General features: G+C 34.5%; 1 protein-coding gene across 6 annotated transcripts in view; it reads right to left on the reverse strand.

The window, feature by feature from the left end:
* The window catches only part of DGKB (diacylglycerol kinase beta), a gene marked incomplete at both ends in the record, with an annotated part of 639,446 nt that overhangs the window by 444,348 nt on the left and 174,580 nt on the right, over positions 1-20,518 (reverse strand). For 2 of the 6 annotated variants that reach the window (XM_082661790.1, XM_082661788.1), the window contains 2 exons: positions 336-452; positions 8,780-8,812. In XM_082661790.1, coding sequence (XP_082517916.1) covers positions 336-452; positions 8,780-8,812 — 150 coding nt within the window. Of the gene's footprint in view, positions 1-335; positions 453-8,779; positions 8,816-20,518 lie in introns of all 6 variants that reach the window. The other 4 variants (XM_082661789.1, XM_082661787.1, XM_082661792.1 and 1 more) reach the window with 2 other exon arrangements.

Raw genomic sequence — 20,518 nt, forward strand, 5'->3', positions numbered from 1 at the left:
GAGAACGTATACGTAGAAATAAATAATGCATATGTATATAATAAAGGTATATATGTAGTAATAATTTGCCAAAACTTCAGATTGACACAAGATCTCTTACCAAGTTGAGTTTAAATGGAGATAACATCATAAATGATTAATCCAATCAGAATGTCACTCTGTCAATCAACTATAAAACTGACATCTTGATAAATTAATAAAAATGTTTCTGAAATTGTCAACTGAACAAATCTGCACATTAAATAAACGTGTTGATAGCTGGACATATGCCCTTCTAAGAGCATGGAAGTAACAAATATGAAAGCTACAAACATTTGGATTAAAAAAAATCATACCTGTAGGCCTTGTCCATCCACAGTAACAGAGTTGGCTCTTTGCATTTTGTTCTTGTCAATCACTTTGTTTGACAGCTGGAAACCACCCTTTTCCTTTTTCACTGTTGCTTGTCTTTCCTGTAAGGAAAAAATCTTTTATAAAAATACTGAATTGTTTCACTACAATGGGCAACATAGAGAAGAATTTCATGGCTACAAACTTGGGCCCAGGTTCCAAATTTGGAGTTTCTAGTGAATAATATGAAAGCTAATGTTTTCTACTGGCTCAAAATATATGATAGATGTATGATCAAAATATCAGTTAAAGAAAGGATGTGAAAGAAAACCAAACTGTATTATCCCTACGTACCCAATTATGACTCTGTTAAAAATTATTAAAGAACACTAAAGCTAATCATTTTCAAAAACAATGGTGCAGATAATAATACAGGATTGTAATGTAAAGGATTTGGTACTGAGCACTGAAAATAATGCTTATAAATACATGCAATATTGAAAATGAATACATGATGGACCCTTAAGCTACTATTGATTATCAAGAATGGCACATAACTTAAAACACACATTCCATCCCAGCTAATTGCTACGTTCACCATAATAGAAAATTTTTTTATAGTGGTATTCTTCCTGTTTCTATTTCCTCTCTTTTCACTCTTTTCAACACAACCCAATAAACTTTTATCACCATTAATCCACTAAATCAGCTTTTATTAAAATCACCAATGACCTGCTCATTTGCGCCTCACCTGTTGGTCAGTCTTTACCTTCTCAATTTTTAAACACAGTTTGACAGAATTGACATCTACCCTCTAGAAAACATGCCTCAACTGGGTTCCGGGACACTTCTTTCTCTTAGCTCTCCTCTTACTTGACTAACTGCTCCCTCATAGTCTTTTTTGTTGATTTCTCCTCCAGCTTTATAATCTGTAACGTTTAACACTTGACCTCTCCCTTGGACCGCTCATCTCCACAATCTATACTCACTCCCTAGGTAACTTCATTTAAAACCAAGGCTTTCAATTTCACTTTGATAATGAAGACTTGCCTACCCACCTTAAAAATAAATCCCAAACTGGACGATTATTCACCACATGCATCATCACATGGTTTAAGCACCCGTTATTTGCCTTAATTATCGTAGCCATCACCTTAATGGACCAATCAGCGTCCATCTTTTGTCTCCCTACAGTCAATTTTCTATATAACAGCCACACTTATCCCTTTTTACTCCACTCCAGCTACAACTACGTCACCTTTGTTTCTTGATCACAACATTTGTGCTCTTAAAACAGGGATCTTGCAACCACTCTGAACTCTGCTGGACTGTTCTTGCTCCTGGTCATATGTAAGACAGGCTACTCTATTCCTGTGTGTGTGTGTGTGTGTGTGTGTGTGTGTGTGTGTGTGTGTGCACTGTTTCACATCAGATCCTAGATCAGTGCCTGATAAAATCCCCATAAATGAATGCGGAAATAAATTAATCTTAACACTAAAAAATCAAAAAATTTAAAGTGCCCGAAATATTGTGTTGAGAAGGACTCCTGGGGCATGTCTAGGTTTGTTGTGAAAAACTGTCCTGATCAATTAGCAATGTCTGCCATGTGTGCTTAAAAGTTTGAGTGCCACGTATTTCCTATCACTTATTCAGATATATATACATTTCTGTTCCTATATTTACATATATCTTGTCGATTACTTTTCAATTACTGTAATTTAGGAAAATATTTTAAGTGGAAATATTTTAAAAGTAAAGCTCTTTTTAAATATATTAGGGCCAGATGGAACAGAAAACGTCTCAGACCAAAATAAATGCTAATCAGTGTAGTCCTTTTATAGTCCTTGCAATTTCATGGTGCAAAAATACTGAATATATTTTTTGTGTGGCTGAAAATGGATGGTGTAATAGGATTCCTGAAATTCAAATTCTTTGGAAAATGATGTACTTTCATATAAGCATAATTTCTGGCAAAAATATTGATATTTTAAAAAACAGATCATTTTTTCTAAGCTTGCAAATAACATTTTGTCCATAGATAGTTAAGGGTATAATGCATAAATGAGTGAATTATAGGATGAGGTTTGGAATCAGACATCCCAAGTGGAATCCCATCTCTGCTACTTAAATACTATGTAGACTTAGAGAACGTACTCTTATTCAAAATGGAGTTAGTAATACCTATTTCTCAAAGTTGTGTATGGCTTGACAGAAAATGTATAAAGTTCTAATATTGTGCCTATATTAGTATATGTGCTCAATAAATGAAAGTTATTGTGAATTATGTAAAATAGGTATGGTTCTTCCATTAGGGTGCTCATCAATGTCACCATTATGCAAAATGCTTGTTATATTTCCAAATACATATATATGAAAAAATCCACTAGTTACAACAGGCATATGTTTAAATAAGTAAAGCTCAATGTTTATATTAGAAAATCCACAGCAGCTTGTGCTGAGTGCAAGCATGTAACACTGTTGGTGGGTATGGGAATAATTTTTTTCCAGGTTCTAGCATGCAGGTAAATAAAACATGGAAACAATGTTCTATAAAAATCTATATTGTGAAAGTTATAACTTATCTTATATGTCTTATATTCTGCCATGTAATCCAACAATTATTATTTAGTATTTAATTCCTAAATGCTTAGGTTATAAGAACTAAAATAAAATTTTAGCCACATTGGAACTTGGTATTTGTGACCAGACTATTTATAAATGTAATTCTGGAAATTTAAGACATGTAAGTATATGTCTGTAAAGAGTTACCAAATTATCTATTAATATTATTTTATTCTTAGCTATGCATATAGCTAGGGAGAATCTTGTGTGGTGAGAATCTCCAGCTAACAGTTAGCAGTTGATTAAGTGGTTTCATGTCTCTCCAGGGAGTCATCCCTCTGAATAAATTGTGGATTAAACTAAACTAATGCTTTCTAGTAGCAACTGTAGCAACTGAAATATAAAAAGAAATTTTAAAACTCTAAATTGTGTTTTCAATTGATAAGATTTTCTTTCTGAAATCTAGACTCATAAGAGGTATATAACAAGTTAATAAAAAAATCTTCAGTCTACCCATTGGCAGGTGAATTTTATTATATAATCTGGATAATACTAAAACTTACATTTGTTTAAACACACACACACACACAATCAAGAAAAGCAAGTGGTTTCTTTGAGGGAAATATGCTTAGTGGGTAGAATTTGTGGAATTAATCAAGGCTGACACTTTAAAAACAGGAGAGACTCATAATCATTTAATTTTTCCCATGGTTTTCTTTTTATTATACTCATTTGTTTTAGGTTTATTTCCAAATTGTATGGAAGTCTCTCTGAACTATTCACTGTATTCCACTTAAGCAGCATAAGCTAACAGGAGGGTAGTTGGATACTTTTTCCTATTTCCACTAAGAAAAATCTTTACTTCTTTCCTCTTTTATATGAGGGACAGGAAGGCTGAAGTAATTGCATCTTTGAAAAATCTGATGTTCACAAAAATTTCACTGGCCTCTTCGGGGGGTTAATTCACCCTGACTGACTGAGTTCTATGATGATATTTAAGAAAGTCACTTCCTATGTTGAAGTTACTGAAAAGTTTCAGGAAGAGCTCACCAGCATTATTCTGCACCTTTATTCAGGATAAAATTGCTCTCTAATAATAGGGGCAGTGCTTATCACTTCACCATCAGTTCTTTTTTTTTTTTTTTTAAGTTTTTGGGCTCTAAATCACAAAATAAATTACTTTGTTATAATTAAGGCAAATTTTATTCTGCTAGATAAATTATCCCAAATATAAAGAGTGGGCTTCCCTGGTGGCGCAGTGGTTGAGAGTCCGCCTGCCGATGCAGGGGACACGGGTTCGTGCCCCGGTCCGGGAAGATCCCACATGCCGCAGAGCGGCTGGGCCCGTGAGCCATGGCTGCTGAGCCTGCGCGTCCGGAGCCTGTGCTCCCCAATGGGAGAGGCCCACGTACCGCAAAAAAAAAATAAATAAAGAGTTGGAAAATGATTGCTTTAATCAATAGAAATTATTCAAACACTGAAAAGGGGTACTCTAACAAAAAAATCATGAAAGAATATAGAACATGTAACAACAAAATATAAAATACAGTTATTGATATTTCAGCATTTTCAAATATCAACCATTTGTGTTTGCTATGCAGACATTTAAAATATAGAATTCAATGTTCTGTGATCCTTAGACTACAAGTAGAGCAACAGATCTTAACTGGGGAATATATTGTATTAGAATTCCAAAAGAATAATCATCATAATGAACAGAGAAGAAAAGCTGAAAGGCCAGTCACAGAAAACAGAAAGATGAAATAAATGAAATAAAAAGATGTCACTTTAAATATGTGCTCTAAAATAAGTCTTTTTCTATATCATGCTGATTCTCAGAAGTAGAGTATTTGTAAGTTGTTGAAAACTGCTTTCACAAAAGCGATGCTTACCACAATACTTAAGCCTGCAGTTACCGATCACTCACAAACGACAAGCAGCAAGTGATGATTACCTCAAGCACAGGGTTTTCTTCTTTTTGTCCAACCTCAGCATGAGAGACAGGCAGCAGCAAAGCACCGCTATTGGTACAAAGCCACAAAGGGTGGGGGTAGGCGGTGCTTGGCTGCCAAGAGCACCCTTTACTGGAACCCTGGAACTTGCTTTCTCTGCTACTGCACCGTGTGCTCAAATGGAGACTTAGCCCATTCAGCCACTGGATCTAGGCCCCAAGAATTTCCCAGGAACCCTAGAATTTTAACCTGAGGAACACATGGATATTCACAATATAAAAGATCTTCCTGAAGCAGGAGTGTTACCATGTTCATCTGGGCTTATACAAGTTATGAGCTCCAAGAAACCAACTTAATGACAGTTGCACCTTTAATTATCATAACCTTATTATGGGATTTGAACATTTTCCTGCTGAGAAACATTAATTCATTTCAAAAATGGCAAAGGCTTTAAATCTACTAGAAATCCTTAGAAGTTGCAGCGAGACATGGCTGAGTAGCAGTCTTGGTTTTTAGAAATACTTTTATAAAGTTTTAAACATAACTATAATAAATGATATAAAGATTTCCATTTCTTTTTAATCAGTTAAATAAGTACTTATTCAAAAACAAAAACAAAAATTACTTTGGGCAGAGACAAAAATATGGGCTTGGAGGCCGAATTCTAGCTCTGTCTCTGTAAAGACTTGGGCATGTTATTTACTATCTCTAAGCCATCATTTAATTAATCTATAAAATGGGAGGGTTCATGTGATGACAAATTGAGAAAATGTCAATGAAGGTACCAGCATAAATTAGGCACTCAGTAAATGGCAGTAATTTTTAAAATATAAAAAAATTGGTATGTTTTATCATTAAGTTTAACACAGGTACACTGCTTGGATTATAGTAAAGATAGGTGTTGTGAAGAAGTACTTTATTTACTTTATAGTATTTTATTTGTTTGTCCACTATGTCACCATAACTTGGGATAATTGTTGTGATAATCTGAGTCTTTTTTGTTTGTTTGTTTGTTTTTGTTTGTTTTTGTTTTTGCGGTACGCAGGCCTCTCACTGTTGTGGCTTCTCCCGTTGCGGAGCACAGGCTCCGGACGCGCAGGCTCAGCAGCCATGGCTCACGGGCCCAGCCGCTCCACAACATGTGGGATCTTCCCGGACCAGGGCACGAACCCGTGTCCCCTGCATCAGCAGGCGGACTCTCAACCACTGCACCACCAGGGAAGCCCAATCTGAGTCTTTTGCAGGAGGATAGAAGACAACAAACTAGACAGAGTCAATCCTAGTCTTAACGTACTTGCAGGTACTACTCACCAACTCAGCCTGAAGGTATAATTTATATCTTGATCCACAGCCCTGGTTTTCATACATCGCACATGATGTGCATATTCTCTCCTAGGATAATTTCATACTGAGTGTGAACCACTTACAAGATTTCTGTTGAAGAAATCCTGATTGGAAGAAATGAAATTTAGGAATGGGAAGGTCCATGTCTAAATCATTTGTTTGGGCTGTGTCTACTAGCATATGGTTGGGCCATTGTAAAATTCTGTATGAGTGTATGGACCTCAACCTTACTCACTCTCCATTCCCTTTGTAAACTATAATAATTGATGGCCACCATAAGCCGAAGCTTAAAAGCCAAGAGGTAGCTCTCTTGTATATTCATACTCATCATCTCTTTCTGCCAGTTGAGTTAAATGCTTAACCTAGTGATTTCTATGTAGTCCCCAATCTGTTTATTCAAGTTCTAAGTAGAATTTATTTTATTATTGGTACTGTGGAATTTAATTAGCACTCAAACTATTGAGTTTTGAATGTAAAATAAGTTATTTCCATGAAAAATTACTTGCATCCTTTGGAAAGGCACAATAAAACAAGATTGTGTGTGTGTGTGTCTGTGTGTGTGTCTGTGTGTGTGTGTGTGTAGGAAGAGCAGTTAAGTTGGGCTGGACACAATGACTAAAAGATTTGAGAATTAATAATAGAAACAGATTTTTTTTTTTACACTCAAATTGCTTTGCAGATGCCTGTGAGTTTTTCTTATACTTTAAAACAATTGAAAGTAATTGAAAGCAATTACTTTCATTAATAAACAAATATTTTTTCACAAAATAAGGAATGCTTTTGTTATACTTTAAAACAATTGATAATTGAAACTTATCAAGGGTGTTAAGGCTGTGCTATATGCGAGAAAGGGTATATGCCATTTCCAAATAATAGATGTATCCACATAGAAAAGCCCTTGATCCTATGTGAAAAGTTTAGCCAATGAATATACGTTTACATATTTTAAGTAAAATGTTTAAGGTATATACACATTTTTTCTATAAGTTCCCCTACATACACTTTAACCACATGTTCAATTAACCAAAAAGCAATTGTTCTTGATGGTGGTATATAAGGCTTCGTGTGTGTGTGTGTGTGTGTGTGTGTGTGTGTATTCACACAGTCACTCATGTATATATCTATACATGTGCTTAAAGAAATTTTTGGAACAACGTAGTTGAAAAAAGCTTATATAATGATTTCAGACACGGTAGAAAGTTTAAGTTAATGTAAACCAATACAGCTTGCCAAAACAAAACAAAACAAGCAAACAAACAAAAAACAGTACAGGAAGACTTTTAAAAACTTTACAGCAGACAAAGAGTTTTTCTTGACAAATAAAAAAAGCATGTTTTGAAAACAGCAGTTTTGGTCTCTTTATTCAATCTATAATAATACAAATTATTTAACTAAAAGTGGGAGATATTTTGAGATTAACAAGTCTAAAGAGAAAACTTTAAATCTCTCAGTTCATCATTTGATGAGCTATGATAGGGGCAAAAATAAACTCAAGGATCTTAACATATAAAGTTAATTCTCTGACACTTAAATAATTAGACTAAATAATAAACTTTCCTAATACCTTTGTCACCTGAGTGTGTAATTTAACGTCTACTTTATAATAATTATGATAATGATGGTATCAACTGACTTAAAGAATATAAAAACAGTTTAACATCTCTCTTAGAGTAGAAACATTGTATTTCAAGCATAGCTCCTAGTATATTTGTAAGTATATCTATGGTTACAAAATGAAATTTTAAAAAATTTTAATGAGGCAGTCTACACTGATTAGAAAACGTTTCGGGGGAAGAGAGGTTATTACATTTTTGTGCAATTATGTTATCCTCTAAATAAATCATACTCATATAGTATTCAGATATTACAAGTAATATTTTCTAAGCAAGCAGATGCAAATTATAAATTTAGGTGAAAGAATACCACCTGAGGATATCCTTTAGAGATAACAGCAATTGAATGGGATATTGTCACAGAACAATGTGGAGGCTTTGCTTAATTAATTAAAAGGTAAAGTTAACACTTTACTGAAAATAAATGTTGCGGCAATGCCTACATTTATTTTCAAAATCAAAGTCATTTACTTTGTGACTATATTTTATTCCATTGACTTTCTATGCAATGTCATATGCTAAGTGATTAATGTAGACCTACTCTTTTAAAAGTGATGAGGACTTCAAAGTGAGCAAGAGTTTCTCAATTTTCTATCATTGAAAAAAGCTACATTTTAATGGCTTAGAGGAGTGAACTGTTTGGGTTTTCTGCAAGGTTTAAATGTGACAGATAGGAATAATGCTATTCTTATACACTGGTCAAAACTCTGCAAAGTAACCTTTATTTTTTCCTGCATACTTTGTGCCATTTATCTTCTTGTTTCCCTAATGCTTGTCACAAATGTTGATTATAAAGGCTGCAAGTCTATCACACATGAAAATACAAAGATCCCAATTTCAAATATCAAAATATGAGGAAAAATAAAGCCTACAAATTAATTTTAGTATGTCACTGATACAGCCCCAAATGTTCTTTATAACAATACGAGATGTATAAATGACCTATAATTGCAAGTGTGAAAACCTTTGCTTACGCACCTCAGGGACTGAAACTCCTGAAGTGGGCAGAGTCTGCTGAAAAAAGAGAAGCTCATATTAAAGCTGAACAAAAAAAGTCATACTGAAAACAAGTACCAATGAAGGTTCTTATATCACTACACACGTGTGAAATAAATGAATACATTACAAATACATTTCCTTGTCATAATTTTTCTGCTTACTTCCATTAATAAACCAAAATCTTTTCATGAAATGAGGAACATTCTAATGCAGAGGGGATTAGACTGTAGAATTACTTATCCAAAATACAATTTCATATACTTAAAGCAGACTAATCTTTGGCCAGCTTCACAGACCTCTCTACAATAATACTGATGTATTACATTCATATTTTGGGATGAGAACTCATCTCCAAGTTCCATTATCCTTCATAAACCATTCTTACTAATTTTTTAAGTTGCCCATTTACACAGCCCACCATTTCACTTTCTAGTCCAACTTTCAACCCTTTCTACAAATACTCAGTGTCTTTTGACAGCTTATGGTGCCGATTTTATTTTGTGATACTCTGGAGATAAAAAATGTATATTCCATTAATAGCAGTAAAAAATAAAAAGATAATTAAATAAGTAGCAAAATTTTACTTGAGAGTAATTATTAAAAGATTAGGTTAAATACACTAAAACCAGTCTTCATGACAGCATGTCTTCAATTACCCACCACCCTTCCTTTTCTAAGTCACATTGGGAAAGTTTTTTTCTGGCAAGAAACAGAGAAAAGGTTACCAAATTCCAAAAGCCTGTGTCCTGTGGGACTTTATAACATAAAACACAAATTTGGAAGAATAGGTGATAAATCACACTCAATACTAGATAAAGATTTTCCTTGGTTGCGGGGAGTAGGAAAGCTGGATGGGAAGCTAGTCCTTAGACATTGTGTGTCTCTAGAAAGAAGAGAGCAGTCAGTATATTTGAGTTTCCTCTCCTGGACCAAGCTATGTGTGTGAGACTCCCAAAATGAGAATGAAAGATCTGAGAGCACAGTTATTAGTTTACTGCCTTACCCAGTAGAACTCCAGGAAGGCAACAAAACACAAAAGAATAAATAGCTGCATGTGAGGCTTCATGGCTGCTTGTACAGATATGGAGTAGAAGGATCCAATGTACCCAAAAGTGGAACAGAAGGAGAAGAAGTCTAGGGCAACCCTAGAGAAAATTGAAGCGTCCAGGAATACAACTCTATTTGGAATATATTTCCAGGGGCTTCCCTGGTGGCGCAGTAGTTAAGAGTCCACCTGCCGATGCAGGGGACACAGGTTCATGCCCCGGTTCGGGAAGACCCCACATGCTGCGGAGCCGCTGCGCCCGTGAGCCATGGCCGCTGAGCCTGCGCGTCCGGAGCCTGTGCTCCACAACGGGAGAGGCCAAAGCAGCGAGAGGCCCGCGTACCGCAAAAAAAAAAAAAAAAAAAGAATATATTTCCATAATACAAGTAAAAAATTCTGCAGCAACAGATTTTTAGTAAAAAAAAAATCATGAAGTCTGGGAGGATGAACTCGAGTCAACTAACCCATTAACAGGAGAAGCCTATGAGGGCCATTGCTGTTGTTTCTCAGATGGATTGACAACAGGTTTGGTAGAACTTTCATTGAAAGCTTCTGATGTCAGTAATATTCTGGATTTCTGAGTCCAAGTCAGCCTATATAACACCTGGGGCAATGGGTGGTGGGGAAAATGTTTGCGTTTGCTTCAGTCGGGACCAGCTCAAAGCATTTTGTCAGCCTTCTTTCTTTCTTATTTCTTGGTTGAAACTTAGACCTAAATAAACATTTAAAGACATGAATGTAGCCCTTCCATCTTTATCATAATATACAAATATTTGATCTCCTCAAATCCAGATTAAGTGCCTTATCCTATCCCATCCCATTGACCAGGGACTCTCAAGCAATCAAACGAAGATGCCCATCGGGCAGTTTCTAGGGCATGAGTCTCAGATGCCTTCTGCCTTGGGAAGTGTCAATGCTCACTGTGCATATGTCTGTACAGAGCAAGTCAATAAAAAGCCAAGTGAAAAGGCTATAGTTACCAAATGATTCAGACTAACAACCAATTGCAGTGCAAGGACTTCAAATAGCATAGCTCCTATCTATCCCACCACTACCACCAAAAAAAAATAATAATAAATCAATCAATAAAGGATATTTTTGAGCTAATTATGGGCATATGATATAGACAGAATAACTACTGATATTATGGAATAGTTAATATTTTCAGGTGTGATAACACTATTGTAAATGTAGAAAATTGTTCTTATCTTAGAATGTGCCTGCTGATGTTGTGTCATACTACCTGCAATTTACTTTCAAAAGGTCCAACTTATTATATATTATGTGTATATTGTAAAAATGTATATATATGCATACATAGTCATATATATACATATATATATAAAGAATGATTGAAAAATAATAATTAGTTCATATAGGTTGAGGATATACTGTATTCACTGTATTTTGTTTGAGAATTTTTGTAATGAAATTTGGGAGAAAAACTGATCTCCCTTTCTAAATTTTTTATACATCCTTTTATTCCTAAAAGAGTGCAAAAATGTTTCTACAACGAAATAAAATATATGTGTGTGTGTGCGCGTGTGTGTGTATGTGTGTGTGTGTGTGTGTGTGTGTGTGTGTGTGTGTATTGGGTTGGCCAAAAACTTTGTTTGGGTTTTTCCGTAACATCTTATAAAGCAATATAGGTAAGCATCTAGGTTGCTGGGAAAAAGAAGCAGAGGGAGACAGAGAGGGACCATTTGAAAATAAACGATAAAAGGGGTTCCTTAAAAAAATAATGTTTCAGATGAGGCAGAAGTTCATATAGTCAGGTATTAGCCTTTTCCAAATCTGTTCATTTTGAGGGAGTGTCTAATGATGGAAAAAGAGTTCTGAGTTTTTATTCACAGGGGTTTCAAGTGCAAAAATGTACAGGGGCCAAGAAGGTAATACAAATGGGCCCAATGCCACGAAAAGGCAAAGACTGTGCCAAGTTGGATAATAAAAATCCCACTTTAAGACATCCCCCACAGAAACACGATGGGATGAAATTGAAGCCTGGCTGCCATGTTGCTACCACTTTCATAGAGAATCTGTAATTTACAGATATTCATGTTTGCAGCCTTCGTTTTTCTCAGAGTAGTGGTGATGTGAGTTATCTACAGAGAGAGTGAGCGAAATTGGCAGAGAGGTAGCAAGATGAAGAAAGTAAGAAAATAGTAGAGATTTTGTCACTACTTCTCTGAGAATGGGAAAGCAGCTGATGAGTAACAGGATCAAGCGAAATTAAGGGCTCAGCTGGAACTAGAAGTAATAAATATGTAAGAGAGAAAGCCACCAGCTCTGAGAATTTCTCCAGTAATCCTCAGCCGTCTGAGAGCAACACTAGAAATTCATTCCAAGAATAAGGGGGATGAAAAGAACATATATATGAGCTCACTTTCAATCAAGATATGTAGGCAAAGAGTATACATTAAATTAACATGCTCATCAGTAGCCTAACCCTGAGTTACAATAAGAAAACCACGGCATCTGGGCAAAAGAAAAAGAAGCAAGTTGAAAGAAAACAAATTCAGAAATTACATACTTCTTTTTTATTCTACCACGTATAATTTTTAAATATCTAGGATGAACAGAGTAAATGTTTCAGTTTTTTGAAAATTATCACGTGTGTAATTCTAAATGTAATGTATTTTTAATCAGAATTAATACAGGAAGTGTGTATTTTTTATTTAATCAAATGTGAGGTGTGACTACAGAGGAATGTGATTGATTTTATTTAATCAGTATCATTTTAATATTAAATAGAATACACAGTACAGATAATTAGTTTAAAAGATGCATTTGCCTTCAGGGCACTTATTAAGTTTAACCTAATATCAAGAATTTTTAAAAGTCCTATTATTCTTAAGTATTGAGATATCTCTTGTCTTCATATTTCCTAACATGTAATCATTTTAAATTGACAATTTAATTCAAATTGTCATAGGACAAAGAAAAAAATCTTTGATGGAGAGATTATTAGAGGTTTGACTTAGTTTAACTATAATAAGAGTATAGTACTCACATTAAAAGGGTCATCAGTTATTTCAAGAAAAATGAACAGAATTATACCTTCTACCTATATAAGGATGTTCATATTTTTTAAAAATTGCTTTCATGTTTATGGTCTCATTTAATTCTCCCAATAAAACAAGAAATCCCATTTTCCAGATTGGAAAACTGAGAATCAGAAAGTTTAGATGACTAGCCAAGAAAATTAAGTTAGTGGCAGAATCCAAATCTATTGCTTCCCTTTGCAGGCTTCATTTATTAAAAGAACAGCAGGGTTCAACAAGAACTTATTTTAAAAAGTTTCTTTTTAGCCATGTCTCATTTTTTAAGCGATTTGGAAATAAAATTAGTTTAAATGTTGATGAACACTCCAAATATTTAGAAACCACAAAGTATTACCGGTTCTGACAGGCTTGGATATCAGTATGGAGTAGCTGAATACAATAACTCCAGTGCCATGATAAACGTAAACTGGCCAAATAAAACTATTTAAAATAGCTTCTTTTCCTTATATAACTGGATATCCCTGGCATTAAAAAAAGTGAGAGACAGAAAAGCAGGTTTGGGAAAAGAACAACTGTCTTCCTAAAATGGTGCACTGCCTCAGTCTAAGAGGGGAAGCTGTTCCTTCCTCACACATGATAATAAAATGTATCCAGGGCATCTCTAGGTATAGAAACTAAATACATATTTGGTTTCCATGAATTTTATTTTTACATTGAAGCTTCATAATTTCTTTAACCTTTTATGATTTCACACATCCTTAAGTGTGTACACCCACACATCTGAACACAATACAAATTTTAAAAAGAAATGGATCAGAAGTGATTTTTATACTACTATTGCATTTATTAACATCTTTAATCAAAGGTTATTTCAGTGTATGACAAGTGTATCAATTAGAAGAAACATAAATTATTTTTCTTTTCAACTGGTCCTTGACATATCTAATAAATATGTGCTGGGGAGGGTTGGATTGGGAGTTTGGGACTAGTAGATGCAAACTATTATATAGAGAACAGATAAAAAGCAAGATCCTATTGTATAGCACAGGGAACTATATTCAATATCCTGTAATAGACTGCCAACAAACACATGGAAGGATGCTCAACATCTCTAATCATTAGAGAAATGCAAATCGAAACTACAATGAGGTTATCACCTCACACCAGTCAGAATGGCCACCATCAAAAAGTCTACAAACAATAAATGCTGGAGAGGGTATGGAGAAAAGGGAACACTCTTGCACTGCTGGTGGGAATGTAAATTGATACAGCCACTATGGAGAACAGTATGGAGGTTCCTTAAAAAACTAAAAATAGAACTACCATATGACCCAGCAATCCCACTACTGGGCATATACCCTGAGAAAACCATAATTCAAGAAGAGACATGTACCACAATGTTCATTGCAGCACTATTTACAGTAGTTAGGACATGGAAGCAACCTAAGTGTCCATCAACAGATGAATGGATACAGAAGACGTGGCACATATACACAATGGAATATTACTCAGCCATAAAAAGACAAGAAATTGAGTTATTTGTAGTGAGGTGGATGGACCTAGAGTCTGTCATACAGAGTAAAGTAAGTCAGAAAGAGAAAAACAAATACCGTATGCTAACACATATGTATGGAATCTAAAAAAAAACATGGTTCTGATGAACCTAGGGGCAGGACAGGAATAAAGACGCAGACCTAGAGAATGGACTTGAGGACACGGGGAGGGGGAAGGGTAAGCTGGGACGAAGTGAGAGAGTAGTATATATACTGACATATATATACTACCAAATGTAAAATAGATAGCTAGTGGGAAGCAGCTGCATGGCACAAGGAGATCAGCTCGGTGCTTTGTGACCACCTAGAGGGGTGGGATAGGGAGAGTGGGAGGGAGATGAAAGAGGGAGGAGATATGGGGATATATGTGTATGTATAGCTGATTCACTTTGTTATACAGCAGAAACTAACACAACATTGTAAAGCAATTATACTACAATAAAGATGTTAAAAAAATAATAAAATGGAAAAAAATTAAAAAATAAAAATGCCATTTTAGGACTTAAAAACAACATCCTGTAATAAACCATAAGGGAAAAGCATATGAAAAAGAATATATATATTGAATATATATATATTATATATAATGAATATATATATAACTGAATATATATATATATATAATTGAATCACCTTGCTGTACACCAGAAACTAAAACAGCATTGTAAATCAACTATACTTCAATAAAAAATTGTTTTAGAAAATACACATATTGCAATCTTATCCAGCATCCTTTGCCTAACCACTTCTCACTGGAGCCAAATTTTGAAGTTTGCACCAACATAAATTGAAAGATAAAAAACATTTTTAACTGAGATGATTTCACTACTCTTATAACTGCTCACAAAAATGTTCTATTCTTACTCTTGTTACTGTGATTGTTTATGCATATTTGCAGAGTTTCCTTCAGGAGATACTGAAGAGAAGGGCGTGTGAAGCTCCCTCCTTAAAAGCTCCCTCAACATTCACGTCTCTGTCCAGAAAGAAAGCACCCTGAACCGTCAGGCAAAGTACAACGGACATTTGGAGACTTAGGTGGTGCCAAATGTTTTCAATAAAAATGTTAAAAATATGTTTAAAAGCGATATTAAAATCATTTCAAACACAGATTTCTACATATAAAAGCAATCAGCAAGAATAATGTTATTGTCTTGCCTACTTGATTATCTAGTGACATAAAGCCATTAGAAACGTTATCCTACTTGGTTAGGTCTCGTAAAATTTTCAGAAGGCAATATGGTTACAGAAGTGTTCTTCAATTTCTTTCTGGCTGTGATCCACAATAAATATTTGTATATTTACACACTTGTAAAATAATTTCACAAAGACCACTTACGCAGTGTGTGCCACTCTGATTATTCTCTTTTTTCATTTCTATTCTCCTCTACTTTACTTCATTATTTTTCTTCCCATTCCTTTTTTGAAGGTATAGATCCCCTAAATTTATTTCATACCTCACCAATTTCTTTTGGGGGAGGGGGCGGCAGCACAAACATAAAAGATAAGTTTAAAACATGGGATTCAGGGTAAGGCAGGTATTGCTTCTGACACTTGCAGGTTCTGTGACTTTAGGTAAATTTCTTAATCTCTCTAAGTTTCTTACTCTCTTCAAATGTAGAGGGAGTATCATAATTATACCTACCATTAGAATTAAAAGGATGTCTAGCTAATAAGTTCTCAATAAATGGTAATTGTTTTATTAACTGTAGAACCCAAATATTTCCACTGCCTGCTTAGGGCTCAGCAAGAAAGGACTGACGGCACTTTCTTCATCTGAAAATATTTTTGTTGCTAATAAGGAGGGACCCCACAGATTCATCTTTTAGTGAAAGCATCTATGTGAGGGCTATTAGAAGAGACAGAAGGAAGGAAAGGGAGGGGGTGGGGAGAAGAGATCAAAGCCAGAAAGCAATGAACCAAAAGGAGAGGGGGAGCGGAGAGGCTTAGAAGAGAAGAGGGTGGGAAGAAGACAGTCTCCTTAATCTTACAGACTGTCTCTTCCAAAATCTGAGCAAAGGAAACAATGAGTAAAGGAAAGATGGGAGTCAATATTTAGACCATGGCTTTAGTTTTGTGTTTGAAGTACTGCAAAATTCTTAAATATCAGATTCAGATAATTCCAAAATGCATTTCAAAATGAAACATACATGTCATTATTTTTTCATATTATTCTTTAGAACTCTTACTTTACAAATAGATAATTAAGAGTTACCTATTTATGGGTATGTGTGTGTATATATAATTGTTTGTGAATTTTGGGCACAGGAGTCCAAATGCAGTCGGTGGTTTGAAATAAAAAAGCACCCAAATAGAATAGATTAGTGCCTACTGAATTTACATTCATAAAATGAATCAATAATACTCCCTGCTATGCCTATTTTTTCTCTCAACAAATATACGAACCTGTTCTAGAAATGTACCATTGTATCGTTAGTGTACCACTGCTTTCTAAAATACAGAAAAATCACTGAAGGTAATGAAAGAATATTAAAAATAATATTTAGAATTAAAGTATTATGCTGCTAAGTTTTCATTTTCATCAATCTTGGAAAAGACTTTGAATTTAAAAACTAATAAGTTATAATGAGATTTGTTCTCATCCTTTGCCCCTCTAAATATCCACTGATCTCACACCAAAGCATTTTCTAACCAGGTTAAAGTCCAATTGTGTACTCACATTAGGCTTAGATTCAATTGACTTAAAATTTTACACTGACTGCCAGTCAACCTTATCATGAACTTTCATTATGTGCATGTAATTAATTGGGTCCAACGAACAATATCAGTACTGAGTTATAGACTCTTTTCCCCCGACCATATAATTAGAATATAATTACCCACAGGATATCAGAATGATGCAAAACCTTTCCTCTAAATGCGCCCTCATTAGGAAACAAGTCTCAATGTACATTTATTCAATCAGTGTGAATTAATTAAAATGTTACTGAAATAAAAGAGGGCAGCGATAAAGAGTATCTGATATCTATTAAGACTATCACTTGAGATCTGCATGCACAGTTTATATTTAAACCCATTTAGCTCAAGTAGGAGCTTTACCACGTAATGTTACATATATCCAGTATGCTAGGAAATCTGAGTAAATGAGTCAGTGTGTGCCATTGTTTTTGAAGAGAACATAATACACAATGAATACAAACATCTTAAAGAATCTGGGTAAAATTCCAAAGGCCCCACCACTCCCTGATGAACCTACAAATTTGTTACCATCAAATGGAACATATTTGGTGGACAAAAGTCATTTTTACTTGAAGTAGTCAGGTAATTAGTTGTTCATCTCATACCGTTTTATTACAAGTCTGACCTATTTATTCTGATCTGGCTTAGGACATGATAGTTGGGAAAGTCTAGACTTACCAAAGCACTAACTACTTTTTTTTTTTGTTAATTGAGAAAATAGCCTCAATTACTCAGGCTAGATCAAGTTATTTCAATCGCATATTTTCTTTAAGCAGAAGATTCCTATGCATCTAAGAATATATTCTTTTTAACAGTATGCATGGTATCACACCACACATTCCAATTACACAAAACATGGAAAAAATAGTAAATGCATAAGGAAGCCATAGGACATATGATCCATGTCCCACGGGAAGCTGCTGATTCACATAAAATCATTCTTCCTAAAAGCTATTTATCTTGGTTTCTTTAAACCTGTCATATTGTCATATGCAATAACATTTTACTGAATAAATTAATAAATAACCATAATACAAAGGAATACTCAGCATTATTCAAGAGCGATATCATAAACAGTAGAAAAAATTTTAAAGCTATGTAGCATCTCTGTATAGTAAGATATACAGAGAATTTCAAACTTTCTATGTTGTTGCATAATTCTTCAGACATCTTTAGCTTTAGAAGTAGGTTTTATAAAACTTTATTCTGGTAATCAAAATTTGGTATTCATACTTATAAGTAAATATGCAGTGGAAATTCTGCATGAGCTCTAAGATAAATGAAACCGTCTACAAATTACTCTTTTTAATATATGCTTTAGAAGCAAACTCCAGCCAATCTGGCAATTATTGCTAATTATTGCTTATTTTTTAAGAAATTTTAACTCCATAAAGTTGTATATTCTTAAACGTTCTGAATGTATGTTATATTTACAAAATGGTATAATGTTTCTTTCAGGTATTAGATTGGTCTTAGGCAAGACCAAAAACTGAAAGAAATAATGAACTCACTCTTGCTAAGCAAGAAGGGAGATTACTGCAGACAGGTTTGATTTATTTTGAACATGAAAAGTTCTTTTAGAACTTCAGTAACAAAGACATGCAACTATAGTTCCTTGCTGAAAATGCTGTGATTTGACTAACATTAACTAAAACACCACATTTACTAATGGTAATCACCACAAAAAGAATAAAAAAATTTCTAATATAATACGAACAGTTTTAAAATTGCATCTTGTAGTAAACATCAATTTTCATTTTCTGAGAATTAAGAGAGTATTTATAATATTTCACATGGACTACTGTATTACTTAAGCTATATTTTTAAAAATCTGGTTTTAAATATAATTTAATACCCAGAGGAAAATGTCTTAATTCTCCCCAGAATTTTGAACTGTTCATTTAAACTCTCTAGCTGCAATACCATTTTATTTTAAATATTAGGCATTTTACAGTACCATCTATTGGATACTTTATACTACTGCAACAACATAACAATCACAAGCTTTTCAAAATTTAGTAATAAGTATAAAATACTTCAAATGCTACTCCAGAAACTAAACACAATGCTAATTTGACATTCATTAATATTATCTCATCATTATACACTTTAAACTCAATTTTATTAGCCTATAACAATAAAATTCAATTATCATGGGTTATCAATGATTTTAAAAACATAAGCTTCCCTGTTGCATATTCATTTTGATTTGTATTTAATATTTATATCACTGTCTGATGTATTTTCTTCTTGACTCAGGAAAAAGAGCGATGACTGTTGGAGTAAAAGAGCTGACTAAATGTTATTCATTAACTCAGGAAATATTTGTTGAGCACCTACTTCATGTCAAATTGAATTAGGTGTAGTATGTTGGCTTTCAGATCTCTGTGGGATACCCAAGAGGAAATTTACAACATCATGCTGAGTATTCGGATCTAGAGGGTTTAAGGGAGAACAAGCTTAGATATATTCAAAGGTGGTAATTGTAGCCATGAAATTGTACAAGGTAATTTATACAGAGCATAATGACATTAGAATATAGTTAAAAAATGGAAACCTAAACATATTTAAGAACAGAAAGAGGTCTAGGAGTTTAGCAATACGGATAGTGTGGCCAAAGAGGTAGAAGAAAAGCTAGTAGAAATGTCTTAGATGACAGACATATGAGACCAGACATTTCAAATACTGTCAAATGCTGCAGGGGATTCAAAAAAGATCATTCTTGGGAAGGATGTCTAGTAGATGCTTCTGGTATTCCAAAGCAGATCCTTAAGTTACCTGGCCAGGGCATCTACCCTCAGCTGCTCTGAGTGTCGAGTGCTGAGAACACCCATCTGTCCTATTTTCTGCAGAATTAGCCTTTGCTCACTGCAGCAGGCTCTCCAGGGAGCACCACGTATCCTGCAGGAGGCCAAGGCTAATAATGACTGACACGGGTTACAAAATGCCAGCCCCTTGTTTTAAGTTGAGAAAAATCCTATGGTATGATTTTGTTCCAGAGCCCCCAAGGTTTAGGCCAAGGCTTAAACTCTCTCTGTGACCACCTCTTTGCTCAAAGCCTGCCTCTTTCCTCTTCTGCTTCCTCCTCCCTTAAAGATTTTCTTTTTTAAATAAAGAAACATTCCTCTCTTTATATATCACACATAATTAAATCCCCAGTTCATGTTCTACTCCTTGGGAATCCAACTAAAAAGAGTGCCATTGGATTTAGGATGGATGGCCAGAATAGTTTTAGACTCATTTTACAGTCAGAAATTAGAATAATGTGGGTTGAAGAGGAAGGAGGAAATTTGACACAGCGAAGGTATCTTTACACCTGCATATACTTATGGCTACATTAAGAGGCAGGCAAAGACCACATCATAAACAAATATGGAAAATAACACTGTACAGGAGAAAGGACAATTCTTCCTCTGGTATG

Source organism: Grampus griseus (genome assembly GCF_964374135.1).
Source record: "Grampus griseus genome assembly, chromosome: 9".
Lineage (NCBI taxonomy): Eukaryota > Metazoa > Chordata > Mammalia > Artiodactyla > Delphinidae > Grampus > Grampus griseus.